Consider the following 11,231-nt stretch of genomic DNA (forward strand, 5'->3'; position numbering starts at 1 on the left):
TACTGTGAGGTGGCTGCACAGCTCGGTGCCCTTTGGCAGCCCTTGGCTCGGGGTGGCAGTGCTGAGTTTTGTAACCAACCCTGGGCTTCTCTTTCCCCAGTGTTTGCTCCCTTGCTCCGCCTCTCCCCTCCACCTGGAGATCACGACTACATCTACAACCTGGATGAGAGCGAAGGCGTCTGCGACCTCTTTGATGTGCCTGTCCTCAACCTCTGACTTCTCAGTGCAGCTGTGAGCCCTGCAAACACAGACTGTTTTGTAACTCTTTGGAAAGTGTCTATTTTTGGATTCCTTTTGTGCTAGAGCTCGATGGCTGAGTAATTCAGAGATGCTCTCATATGGACTCAGAACCAAGAGATGTGGACTTGCAGGCTGGGAGCCTCCCCATAACTTGCTTCTTCCTCTGGTGCTCGTGCAAGGTGCACGTGCAGCTTGGCCCCTGCAGCTCTCCACTGGATCCTGGGCCTCACCTCAAAGGCTCCGTGTTTTGAGTGTTCCCAGTTCACCTGTAGAGTTTGCCCACGTGCCTCTCTGAGCTTCCTCCAATCTGCATGCCTTGGTTTTTCCTGCACTCCCAGAGGCACTTTGTACCTCCTAGGTACCAGCTGCTACAAGGAGCCCTAATACCGTGGTCAGTTCACAAGCCCAGAGGTTGTTAGTTAGATTTCTCCATGTTAGTGGTTCGGATTGAGGTAGTTGTGTTTCTGAAAGGCATCAGGGGGCGGGGGGAATGGCACCAAAGTGTCTATTTCTGCCAGTGATTTCAGACCAAGCTAGTACGTTTTACAAGAAAAAGCACTTTTTTTAGCCAGCTGTGCCTCCTAGTGGGACTCAGGAGCTGAGTGCTCCTAGTAGCACCCAGGAGCTGAGCCTTTCCCTGCTTGTGCTTCAGCAGGAATGCTGATTCTGCTTTCACCAGTCTGCTGATGCACAACCCCGAGGGCTCCAGCTCCTTGTCCAGCAGCTGTGCTGTTTCTACAGGGCTAAAGAAGAGGTGCCAGTATGGTTTGTTTTTTAATTTTTGTTTTTGTCCGAGTGGAGAGATGTCTGAAAGGATAAGACTGCTCCAGCTGGTGCCTGTAAGGTACTCCAGGGACATCAGAGCCTGCTCATATTTGCAAATAGCTGTATTCTCCAACCATTGCACTTGAACCTGCAACTGTCTGAAAGGCGACCAAGCAGTAACAATTCAGTAGTACTTTGCTGTGACAGGTTACGTAGGTGGTGTCCAAATAGTGAGCTTTTCTCCTCCCTTCTTCTCTCAGGATCAGGTTTTCTGTATATTTGAATTTGCTCGTCTAGTGTCCATACCCACGCTCCCAATCCCTGATCCTGTGGCAGATCTTTACCCAGTGCGATGCTTTCTCTGCACCGTTTTTCCACAAAATTTTCTTCCTTGCTTTGTAATGGAAGGCCTGCTGTTGGGTTCTTTAGGATCATCAGCTGGTACCAGGCTCGGACCCCGTGCAGTTTAGTTGGAGGTAAAAATGCGCTGATGGATTTGTGTCGTATTTTGCAAGTCCCAGCTTTGGGTGTCGGTCAGATCCTGTATTTGAGTGTCTTTAGTTTTGCACATCTTCCTGCCACCACGGTGGTAGCAGCTGTCCTGCCTTTCCTGCTCCACAAACTGCCGAAGAGAGAGCCAGGCCAGGCCGTGGTGGGCTCTTGCAGAGAGGTAGCTTCCAGCCATCCACTTAAATAGCTGATGTTTAATTTCTCCACATAGCTGCTCACTGCCTGTGACCCACACAACCAGCTGCAGCACCAGCACTAAGGGAGGTAAAGTCAGAAGAGCCTGGAGAGGTGAGAGGAGTATGTGCTTTGGACCTGCGTCCCTGAGGTGGCTCCTCGGGCCATCCTTTTGTACATGGGACTCCTCTGGAAGGACTGTTCCTTGCTGCAGCCCCAAAGCACCAGCAGCCTCTTCAGGAAGAGCGCGAAGAACGCGGGAGGAACAATGGGACGCTCCAGTTTGGCAGCAGGGAGCTGCTGCTGGTGAGACAGCCGAGGTGTGGGACCCCTCAGGGGGGTGAACTTCCAGCCTGCATGCAGCCAGTCCCTGAACCTTCCCCTCTCCACATGGAAGCTGACCAGAATCCCTCAGTCCTGCACGTGTATTAGCAAGGCTCCCTGGCTCTGGTGTAGCTCCAGCTCTTCGCATACTGCCTGGCCCTCACCCTCCCTTCCCAGCGTTCACGTTCGCCGCCAAGTTAGACGACGTCCAGAAAAGGATAACACCTAGAGGAAAAAAAAAAATTTACAGTTGCAAATGAACTTTTTGATTCATATATAAAGATTATTTTTATACTTCTCTCTCTTTTTTTTTTTTTTTTTTTTTTTTTTGGCGAGGAAAGGAAAAAAAAACCGCCCGCGGTATTTGTACAGAGCGTTCCTCTGACGGGAATAAACGGCAAAAAAAAAATTAAAAAAAAAAAAAGCAAAACACAATAACAAAACAACACAGCTTTTCCAGAGTTTGTCGCCCTCGCCCCAAGCGTGTGCCTCCTGTGTGGGATGGGGTGCCCTGGGGGAGCGGCGGGAGCGGAGGTGGGTCCCGGCGAACCCGCGTCAGCTCAGGTGAGGGGGCCGGGCCTGCTCGGGGCTGGGTGGTGGTGGCGGAGAGGCCTCGGTGCGGCGGCCGGGCCGGGCCCTGCGGGAGGGGCGGCGGCGGCACCAACCCGGAACTGCGGGGCGGCGCGGAGCCCCGGCGGGAGCCATGCCGCCGCCCAAGGACGTGGTGAAGATCGCCATCCAGATGGTGGGAGCCATCCCGCAGCTCATCGAGCTCCAGCAGGTACCGCCCGGCGCTCCCGCACCCCCTCCCGGTGGTGCCCCCCTCCTCACCTCCCGGCCCCAGCTCACGGCCGCGCTCTCGCCCCGCAGACCAAGCCCCTCGCCGCGGTGCTCAAGGACGTCTGCGACGCGTGAGTACCGCGCCCGCCGCCGGGCACGGACGGGTCGTGGCAGCCCCGACGGCCGCCGGCTGTGGCCGTGCCGGGGCCGTGACCGGCCGCCCGTGCCCGCAGGTGGAGCCTGCCCAACGCCGAGCACTACGCGCTGCAGTACGCGGACGGGCGGCAGACCTACATCACCGAGTCGGTGAGACAGCCACCCCCGGCCACCCCCGGCCCCGCCGGCGCGGAGCTCGCCGGCTCACCCGTGCCTCTCTCCTTACAGAACCGCAGGGAGATTAAGAACGGGAGCATTTTGCGGCTGACCACCTCCCCGGTACATCCCTCTGTGTGTGTGTGTGTGTGTGTGTGTGTGTGTGTGTGTCCCCCGTCTCCTCCCGCGCTGTGTGCTCTGGTGGGATGTGTCCCTGCGGTGGGGCAGTGCGAGGCTCCGAGCCCTCTGCCGCTGGCTCCCTCGGTGACTTGAGCTCGTGGTGGCTCCTTCCAGTGCCTCAGACCCAGCAGAAATAACACGGGCAGGAGACATGGCTCAGCCTTCATTTTCCCTCGGCAGAGCTTGGGGGAGTTTGAAGAGAAACTAAATCATCTTGAGATGCTTTGGACGCGCGGGCCAACTCATCAAGTGTTCTTGGTGTCATGCCAGCTTGACCTCCGTCCTCAGCTCCTCCTGGTCTCTGCTCTGATGGCTCTGTCTCTCAGTCCAGCTCCTCACTGGGGCTGCTCTAGCCTGAGACTCCTTCCAAAACTTGCACTTCAGCTCTTCCAGCCTTCTTCAAGCTTCTCACTGTCTTTTGATGAGCCCCTTTGGCTTGATTCTTTCCTTCCTGGTAGGACCAAGAAGCAGAGCGGTTGTACAGCGGGATCCAGAGCAAGAATGTGGATGTGAAGACTGACTCACTGAAGAAGCTTGCAAGCCTCTCCCAGGATGTTACCTTTGCTCAAGAGTTCATCAGCAGGAATGGCTTGAAACAGATTTACTCTATTGTGGAAGAAGGGAACGAGTGAGTATCAGGACACGACCTTCTTTGACTTTTCTTCTGCCTTGCTAATGCTGCATGAGCTCCAAGCTGGGTGTTGGAGTGGACTCTCTTCGTGTTCCTGACTTGTTGATGCCTGCACTGTGGCTGTGTCCCTGCATGCTGGCAGCCAGGGGAAGGTCCCCAGGGATATGTGGTCCTGACTCCTTGTGAATGTGCCCAGACTTGAACCTCCCATCCCTTTGCTGGCTGGGTCATCTGTAGCCTCACGGGTTTTGCTACCAGGAAACCTCCTGTGATCATCTTGGCCTCCGCTGCTGCTCATTCCTGCCACCCCAAATAAACCCTCTGTCCTGAGGTTTTAGCTGCCAGAGATTTTCAGGCAGTTCAAGAAAAACCCAGTTGCCAAATAGGAGTGTCTGTGTGACTTGTTCAGGATGTGGTGGTGCATCTCCTCTGAGCTCCTGTCACACAGAGAATGTAGAGCCTAAAACCAGGCAGTGCAGCATATGTTTCTTAGAACCACAGGGAGGGATATGGGGTAATTTGCCTGCAGTGATCTTTGTACCATGGTAATGCAGCTTTCCAACTATTGAACTTCCCCTGCCCTGACTTCCTGGGATGACTAAGTGAGAGTCATTTCTAACCCAACAGTCTCTTTCCTTTCTTCTCCTCACTACCTTCGTTCATCTGTCCCTACAGTACAGGGGAGATGCTGGCTCACACCCTGAAAGCCTTCACAGAGCTGATGGAGCATGATTTTGTTTCCTGGGAAAATCTTAGTACAGTCTTCATCAAGAAGGTAAGCACCTTCTGCAGCCTCCACAGCCTGTACTCTTGGTATTCCTCATTGTCCTCGTCCCCCAGGCTCAGCCTGCCCTCGACGGATGGTTTTGTCTCTCGTAGATAATGAGTTATGTCAATATGAATGCGGTGGATGCATCCATCCAGCAGCTCTCCTTGTCTATCCTGGAGAACATGGTGCCTACCAGTCGCCTCCTCTTTGAGCTGGTCAAAAAAGAAGTGACGTTGGATCGTCTTCTCACCCACCTGCAGGTGTAAGTGGAGAGAGGCCAGAGCACCGTTCGCCCCCACCCTCGGAGCTGGTGGTTCTCACAGTGTTCCTCCTCTTCCTCCCGCAGGACAAATGCCGAGCTGCAGCTGAAGGCCATGGCCCTGCTCATCGCGCTGCTGCTGACGGCGACCGACGCCGAGCGGCGGGTGAGTGGCACCAGGCAGGGTGGTGGCCTTGCAGAGCCAGGCACTCACAGCTCCCCTGTCACCGGGGTGCTCTGCTGAGAGCCCTCAGCTGTCACTAGTTCTGCCTCAAATGGCAGAAGTGTCACAGCTGGTGGTGGCACAGTGGCTGTGATGGCCCAGCCCCAGTGCCTGGCACGTCTGAGCTGTCGTGGTGGGGGCCTCCCCTGTGATGGGACCTTGGGCATCTGGGTCCTCTGCTGTGGGGTTTGTGTTCTTTGGGATGGCAGGGCTGCAAGAGATGCCCAGACACGTTTAAAGTCAGTGTCCTCATTCTGCCTCTTCTTGGCTGACACAACCTGTCCTGGCAGCCTGGTAGGAGGATCTGTTTGAGCCCCATTGGGGTGGGCTCGTCCTGGTTCCAGGGCAGTGGAAGATGGAAACAGGTCTCCTGCTCGCTGGTGTCACTCTTGAGACTGCCAGGTCCTTTCTGTTCCCACCTTGCCTGTGGCCCAAAGCTAAACTAAGCAGGGAATCGGGTTGACAGTGGGAACACCAGCTTTTTTTGAGAGGAGGAAACAGTGGTGTGCTGAGCACATCTCACAGCCTTTTCCCTTCCTAGGACATGATGGACTACCTAAGAGAGAAGAACATCAGGCAGTTTATCCACAAGGTGAGGAGCTGGGACTGTGCAAGGGTCTGCTGAGTGCTTCATTCTCTGTCCTTCCTCCCCAGGCCCTGTCCCCTGAGCCCCTGCCTTTGGTGACTGTGCCTGGCTGGGTTACCTGTGTGCCCACACCCCTTTCTTGATATCTCCTATGGCTGCTGCTCTGCTGGCACCCTTGTGCCCAGGGTTGCACCCCCATCAGCCTGCAGTTCAGTGCACGCAGCTTTTGCCCAACCCCAAGGGGAGCTTCCCACTTGCCAATGCCCCTTTGAGCAGCAGGACCCACTGAGCTTAGGCTTTTGGGCTCTGGGCTTGGAGGAACTGGGAGCAGCAGCCTTGGGGAACCTTCTTACTTGTGATTTCCTGTAGAACATCATCCACAGCTCTGAGCCACTGGGGGACGAGATGGCCCATTACCTGTATGTGCTGCAGTCTGTCAGCCTCAACCTGTGCGAGCATCGCATGAGGACCTCCATGGATCCCTACTCACAGGTCTGGGAGTGCTCTCCTTACAAGTCTGGTCCTGGTCTCTTCCACCTGTGGAAGCAGCTCGCATTTGGGTGAACCCAGCACATTTGATCTCATCGTGGGTTTGCCCTGGGAGAACCTGCTCGTGTGGGGCTCACGGGCATCCCCTCCTCTCCGCTCTCCCTCCAGGAACAGCGGGAGCTCCTCCAGTCCCTGCGCCAAACTGCCTTTGAGTCGGAGAGCGAGGCACCTGCCGGCAACTTCAGCACCGAGCGCCGGCGATCCCTGTGTGCCAAGGAATTCCGCAAGCTGGGCTTCATGGTGCGTCCCCCCCGCATCCCCTCCCCAGCCCCAAGCTGGCTCCTCCACGCAGCCTTGGGGGCACCTTCTGATGGCTCCCCTAAGCCTGGTGTCCCTGTTGATGCTGATGGACCACCATGCAGTACCTCCCTTCTGCTCCCTCGGGAATCTGGAACAGCAAGTGTGTGGATGTGCCGGGACTCCAAGGAAAACCCTGTGGCTGTCTCAGGAGGACGCTGCTGCTCGGAGAAGAAAGTTGCAGCTGCTAAACTGCATCCTTTGTGTCCTCCTAGAACAACAGCAACCCAGCAGAGGACCTCCACCGTGCCCCACCAGGACTCCTTGCCCTGGACAACATGGTGTATTTCTCCAGGAACACCCCCAATGCCTACAGCAGGGTGCGTGTGCTCTCCCAGGGAGCTCCCTGGTGGAGAGTTACTGGATCTCCACCTGTTTTTCCTTTCCCTGTGACCTGTCCTTGGCCAAACCCAGGCAAGGATGTCCCTTTTGGGCAAATGTCCTACTGTTGCCCTATTTCAGATGGAGCTGAGTCCTCCCTATGGGTAGGAGAAGTCATTTGAGGCTGGTGGCACTAAAGGGTTCCCATAGTTTTTGGGGTTTTGCCCACAGCTTGGTTTTCAGGCCTTGAGCAAACTGAGGCAGTTTGGGCAAAACCAGCAGGGCATCAGCCATGCTCCTCCTTGCAGTGCCTGTGACCAGCTCATGCACTGCCACAGGGGAAGGAGGAGGGTGGGGCTGGATTTTGGGGAGAGTGAATCACTCCTTTTAGGGGTGGCTTTACCTGGGTGGGGACAGCTTGACTAGGAATTCAAGAGGAGTGTGGGACATCTGAGCCCCACTGTTGGGGCAGCCTTCCAAGGTCATGGCCCGTGTAATGCGAGGTATGGCCCTCTCCTCCAGTTTGTCCTCGAGAACAGCAGCCGGGAAGACAAACACGAATGTCCTTTCGCTCGAAGCAGCATCCAGCTCACCCTGATCCTCTGTGAGATCCTGCATGTCGGAGAGCCGTGTACGTGTGTGCCCCAGCTTGTCCTTCTCTCTGCCCTGCTGCCTGGGGGGACAAGCTGCCAGGGCAGGGGGCTGCATCCATGGGGCCACCAGGCTCTGGCATGGCCAACAGCAGGGGGAGGGGGAGGTAGGGCTGGGAAATGTCCAGGTTCTCCTGGACACTGAAATCCCCTGGAAAAACTGGGGAGTCTGGCATCACCTGTCCTTCTCACCGCAGGCTCGGAGACGGCTCAGGCCTTTTACCCTATGTTCTTCGGGCAGGATCATTTCTTCGAAGAGCTTTTCTGCATCTGCATCCAGCTGGTGAACAAGACCTGGAAGGAGATGCGTGCGACCCAGGAGGACTTTGACAAGGTGGGGATGCTGCGGCCCTGGACGGGATCACAAATTCAGGGGCTCTGGGGAGTGTTGCCAGACTGGGGTTGACAACCTGGGCCCTGCAGGTGATGCAGGTGGTGCGGGACCAGATCACCAGGACCCTGGCCCTCAAACCCACCTCCCTGGAGCTGTTCAAGACCAGAGTGAACGCACTGAACTACAGCGAGATCCTGAAGCTGCGGCAGACGGAGCGGCTGCACCAGGAGGAGACGCTGGCTGTGCCTGTGCTGTGAGTGGGCTGCGGGGGTGACACTGTGGGGCTGGGGAGGTCAGTGAGCACCTGTTGAGATGGCTGTGCTCCTCTTCTGCTGGTTTTTGCCCCAGGGAACTGCGGGAGAGGCTGAAGCCGGAGCTCCTGGAGCTGATCCGACAGCAGCGCCTGCTGCACCTCTGCGAGGGCACCCTCTTCCGCAAGATCAGCAGCCGCCGCAGGCAGGGTGGGTGCCAGCCCCCTGCTCCTGGGTGGGGGTCCTGGGAGGGGGGCAGAGGCTTGTCCCCATGTCCCCTGCCACTGGGGAAGTTGCAATTAATCTATGGGAGTAGCGTGCCCAGCTCCCTAGACAGCTGGTGTGGGCTAATCCACGGGGCGAGAGAGAGAAATGGGGAGCGCGGATGGTGGGGACAGCTCTGTGCCCCCCGGGAAGGGGACCTCAGCAGGGGGAGGCTGAGCATTTCTCGTGTCTCTTCTGCTGCAGACAAGCTGTGGTACTGCCGCCTGTCACCCAACCACAAGGTACTGCACTATGGGGACGTGGAGGAGGGGGTGGAGTCTCCCCCCATCGAGAGCTTGACAGAGAAAAGTAAGTGATGAAGAGAAAGGGAGGTTGGGAAGGAGGGAGGGGAGTCCCAGCTGAGACTGCCTTAAGATGGGAATTCTCCCTGTGCCTGGCTGCTGTGCAGCTGGCCCAGTGTCCACTGGTATTGTGGGACTGGGAGCTGTGGGAGTTCAGGCTGGGGCAGGCTGGCTCCCCAAAGGTCACTGCAGAGTGGCTTGAGCCCCCCACCCTGAGTTGTGGATGGCTGTGAGCCCCCTTATTTCATCTGTGTTGGGCTCTGAGTACCAGGGACCTGGAGGAAAAGGAGAGGGAGGGGAAGGGAAGAAGGGGAAAGGAGATGCTCACAGCTCCTCCACTTGCCCCAGTTCCTGTGGCAGACATGAAGATGCTGCTGGTGGGGAAGGAGTGTCCACACACAAAGGAGAAGAGCTCCGGGAAGCAGAACAAGGTCAGCCCCTCACACTCCTCCCTGTCCAGGGGGCCCAGCACACTCCCCTCCCTGGCTGGGGATGGTTTTTGGGGGTGGATGAATGGTGACAGGTTGTGTGGTTTCATGGACAGAGACCTCTTGGGTCTCCTGGGGCACAGAGGAGGAGGCTGGGAGGCAGCTCCCGCTCTGAACCCCGCCGGGGTTGGAAAGAGTCCAGCTGAGAGGCTGACTACACCCTGTGCTGTCCCTGCAGGATGTCCTGGAGCTGGCCTTCTCCATCGTGCACGACGTGGAAGAATACTGCCTCAACTTCGTTGCCCCCACCCGGTACGAGGTGAGTCCAAGGGCCCTCTGAGGAGGCACACAGTGGCCTTTGCAGGCAGGGCAGTGAGTCCTGGGGAGTGGGAACCACAGAGGGGGAGAGGTGGGCTCTCTGGCTGCCCAGGGCTGGTGCCAGAGATGCCTGTGCTCTGCTTCCCCAGTTCTGCCTCTGGACGGATGGGCTGAACGTGCTCCTGGGCAAGGAGATGACGAGTGAGCGAACACAGACAGACCTCGATGTCCTGCTGTCCATGGAGCTCAAGCTGCGGCTCCTGGACCTGGAGAACATCAGCATTCCCGACACCCCCCCTCCCATCCCAAAGCCCCCCAGCAACTTAAACTTCTGCTACGACTTCAGCCATGCAGAGCAGTGAGTTCCTCCCTGTGCCCCGTACCCCCCCCATGCCCCTCAAAATCAAACCCCTTCCTCCAGGCCCTGTCCCTCATCTCTGGCCCAAAGGGACAAGCCCAGGTGCTCGCTGGGGGCTTGGGTGGCCCACCCTTTCCTGCCTGCATCCTGCCCTCCTGTGAGAACATGGGAATGAGCTGCCGAGTATCAGGCTCTTGTTCAAGGGGGGTGACTCAGCTGCTTTGCCCCCCTGCCGTGGGCAGGCAAACCAAAATTCTTCCCAGACAGCCAAACCCCTCTGTGGTGGCACTGACCCTACACACACTACAGGCAGGTTTTGGGCAGAGAGGGCAAGGACGTGGGCAGGAATAAAGGTACAGGCAGCCCCGGGATAGCTGGAGCTGGGGTAACACTACAAAGGTACAAATCTGCACTGCCTGACTTTTGCCATCAGTGTAGGGGATCCTTTCTGGACAAGAAGGTGGTTGGGAAAAGGATAAAACACACCTTTCCACTAAGTTTGTCAAGGAGACAGCATCTCCCGAGCACAGTGTGCCTGCCAGGTCCCTTCCGCACTGAAATGTGTTTTTGCTGAGCCCTGTCCTGGAAGGGGGGTGTTTAGGGAACAAGCCCCCTTTTCCCAGCACCAGTCAGCTGGGCCTGGTGAGGAGGAGACCCCAGTCTGCCCTTGCTGCCCAGCACTGTGATGTTTTGCCAATCCTGGTGCCTTCCCCCCGCCCTGGGCGGGCACTTGCACACTTCAGCCATGCTGCTGCACTACTGCACCACGACAAGCTACCTCCTCCCGGCCCCCACGGCCCCCACCCCGGTGCCCTGCACCTCCTCGTGCCTGCAGCTTCTCCCAGGGGTGTTGTGGTAACAACCACAGCCGCAGGTCACGGGGATCCAGCTGTGCCTCTGCCTCCTGTGTACAGGACAATAAACACCTGTGGAGAACTCGGAGATGTGTCCTTGCCAAAGATTTGGGGAAGGGCTCAGACTAGCAGGTCAGAAGGGGCCAGAGTGAGTAAGACTGGGACAGAGCTGCACCTGCCAGAAGCTGGGAGGATGATGGGCACAGGTGGGTCAAGGGGCTGTAAGGGGGGGCTGAAATGGGTAGGGCTGTCACCAGCACCCCAAACCCTGTGGCTGCACAGTGGGGCTGGAGGAAAGGCCTCAGGGTCCTCTGGTGCTGGGAAGTGGAGAAACTCTCTGAGGATCTGTGCGTGTGGGGGGTGGGCTGTGTATGTGCCCGTGTCCCCAGGCCTGTGGAGGGGATTGGGAGTCTCAGCTCTTCAGTACAAGAGAGACTGGGAGCTCCTGGAGCAGGTTCAGCAGATGGCAACAAATATGATTAAGAGACTGGAGCATCACTCTTACGAGGAAAGGTTGAGGGACCTGGGCCTGTTTAGCCTCAAGAAGAGACG

The 11,231-nt window shown here is 57.3% G+C and overlaps 2 protein-coding genes and 1 long non-coding RNA gene across 6 annotated transcripts in view; 2 read left to right on the forward strand and 1 right to left on the reverse strand.

Annotated features, from left to right (window-relative positions):
* The window catches only part of E2F4 (E2F transcription factor 4), a 12,855-nt gene extending 10,548 nt beyond the window's left edge, over positions 1-2,307 (forward strand). For all 3 annotated transcript variants that reach the window (XM_051801995.1, XM_051801997.1, XM_051801996.1), the window contains one exon: positions 101-2,307. In XM_051801995.1, coding sequence (XP_051657955.1) covers positions 101-216 — 116 coding nt within the window. In that variant the 3' untranslated portion in view covers positions 217-2,307. The remainder of the gene's footprint in view (positions 1-100) is intronic.
* On the reverse strand, positions 1,612-3,011 carry LOC127477549 (uncharacterized). Its single transcript, XR_007906980.1, has 2 exons — positions 2,845-3,011; positions 1,612-2,238 (listed from the first exon to the last, which is right to left on the reverse strand). It is a non-coding gene; the product is annotated as an uncharacterized LOC127477549 (long non-coding RNA).
* On the forward strand, positions 2,621-10,767 carry ELMO3 (engulfment and cell motility 3). 2 transcript variants are annotated; one of them, XM_051801993.1, is made up of 20 exons: positions 2,621-2,794; positions 2,884-2,924; positions 3,027-3,099; positions 3,178-3,228; positions 3,744-3,913; positions 4,592-4,691; positions 4,796-4,947; positions 5,032-5,110; positions 5,709-5,759; positions 6,123-6,245; positions 6,411-6,542; positions 6,815-6,919; positions 7,443-7,551; positions 7,768-7,904; positions 7,994-8,157; positions 8,253-8,365; positions 8,624-8,728; positions 9,070-9,152; positions 9,388-9,468; positions 9,617-10,767. In XM_051801993.1, the coding sequence occupies exons 1-20, from the start codon at positions 2,717-2,719 to the stop codon at positions 9,827-9,829; spliced, it is 2,160 nt and encodes a 719-aa protein (XP_051657953.1). In that variant the 5' UTR covers positions 2,621-2,716; the 3' UTR covers positions 9,830-10,767. The 2 variants fall into 2 exon arrangements, with proteins under 2 accessions (XP_051657953.1, XP_051657954.1); XM_051801994.1 differs by lacking the exons at positions 2,621-2,794; positions 2,884-2,924; positions 3,027-3,099; ... (6 more) ...; positions 6,123-6,245; positions 6,411-6,542 and having other exon boundaries at positions 7,812-7,904.
* Positions 10,768-11,231: the final 464 nt, after the last annotated feature.

This window comes from Manacus candei, unplaced genomic scaffold (genome assembly GCF_025592945.1).
Source record: "Manacus candei isolate 608988 ecotype Guabito, Panama unplaced genomic scaffold, ASM2559294v1 h1tg000053l, whole genome shotgun sequence".
NCBI classification, from domain to species: Eukaryota; Metazoa; Chordata; class Aves; order Passeriformes; family Pipridae; genus Manacus; species Manacus candei.

Bases quoted from the DNA above. Each gene is read 5' to 3' on its own strand.
- ELMO3 (XM_051801993.1), top strand. From the start codon at position 2,717: ATGCCGCCGCCCAAGGACGTGGTGAAGATCGCCATCCAGATGGTGGGA. The intron at 2,795-2,883 runs GTACCGCCCGGC...CTCGCCCCGCAG, and splicing joins AGCTCATCGAGCTCCAGCAG to ACCAAGCCCCTCGCCGCGGT. The intron at 3,229-3,743 runs GTACATCCCTCT...CCTTCCTGGTAG, and splicing joins TGCGGCTGACCACCTCCCCG to GACCAAGAAGCAGAGCGGTT.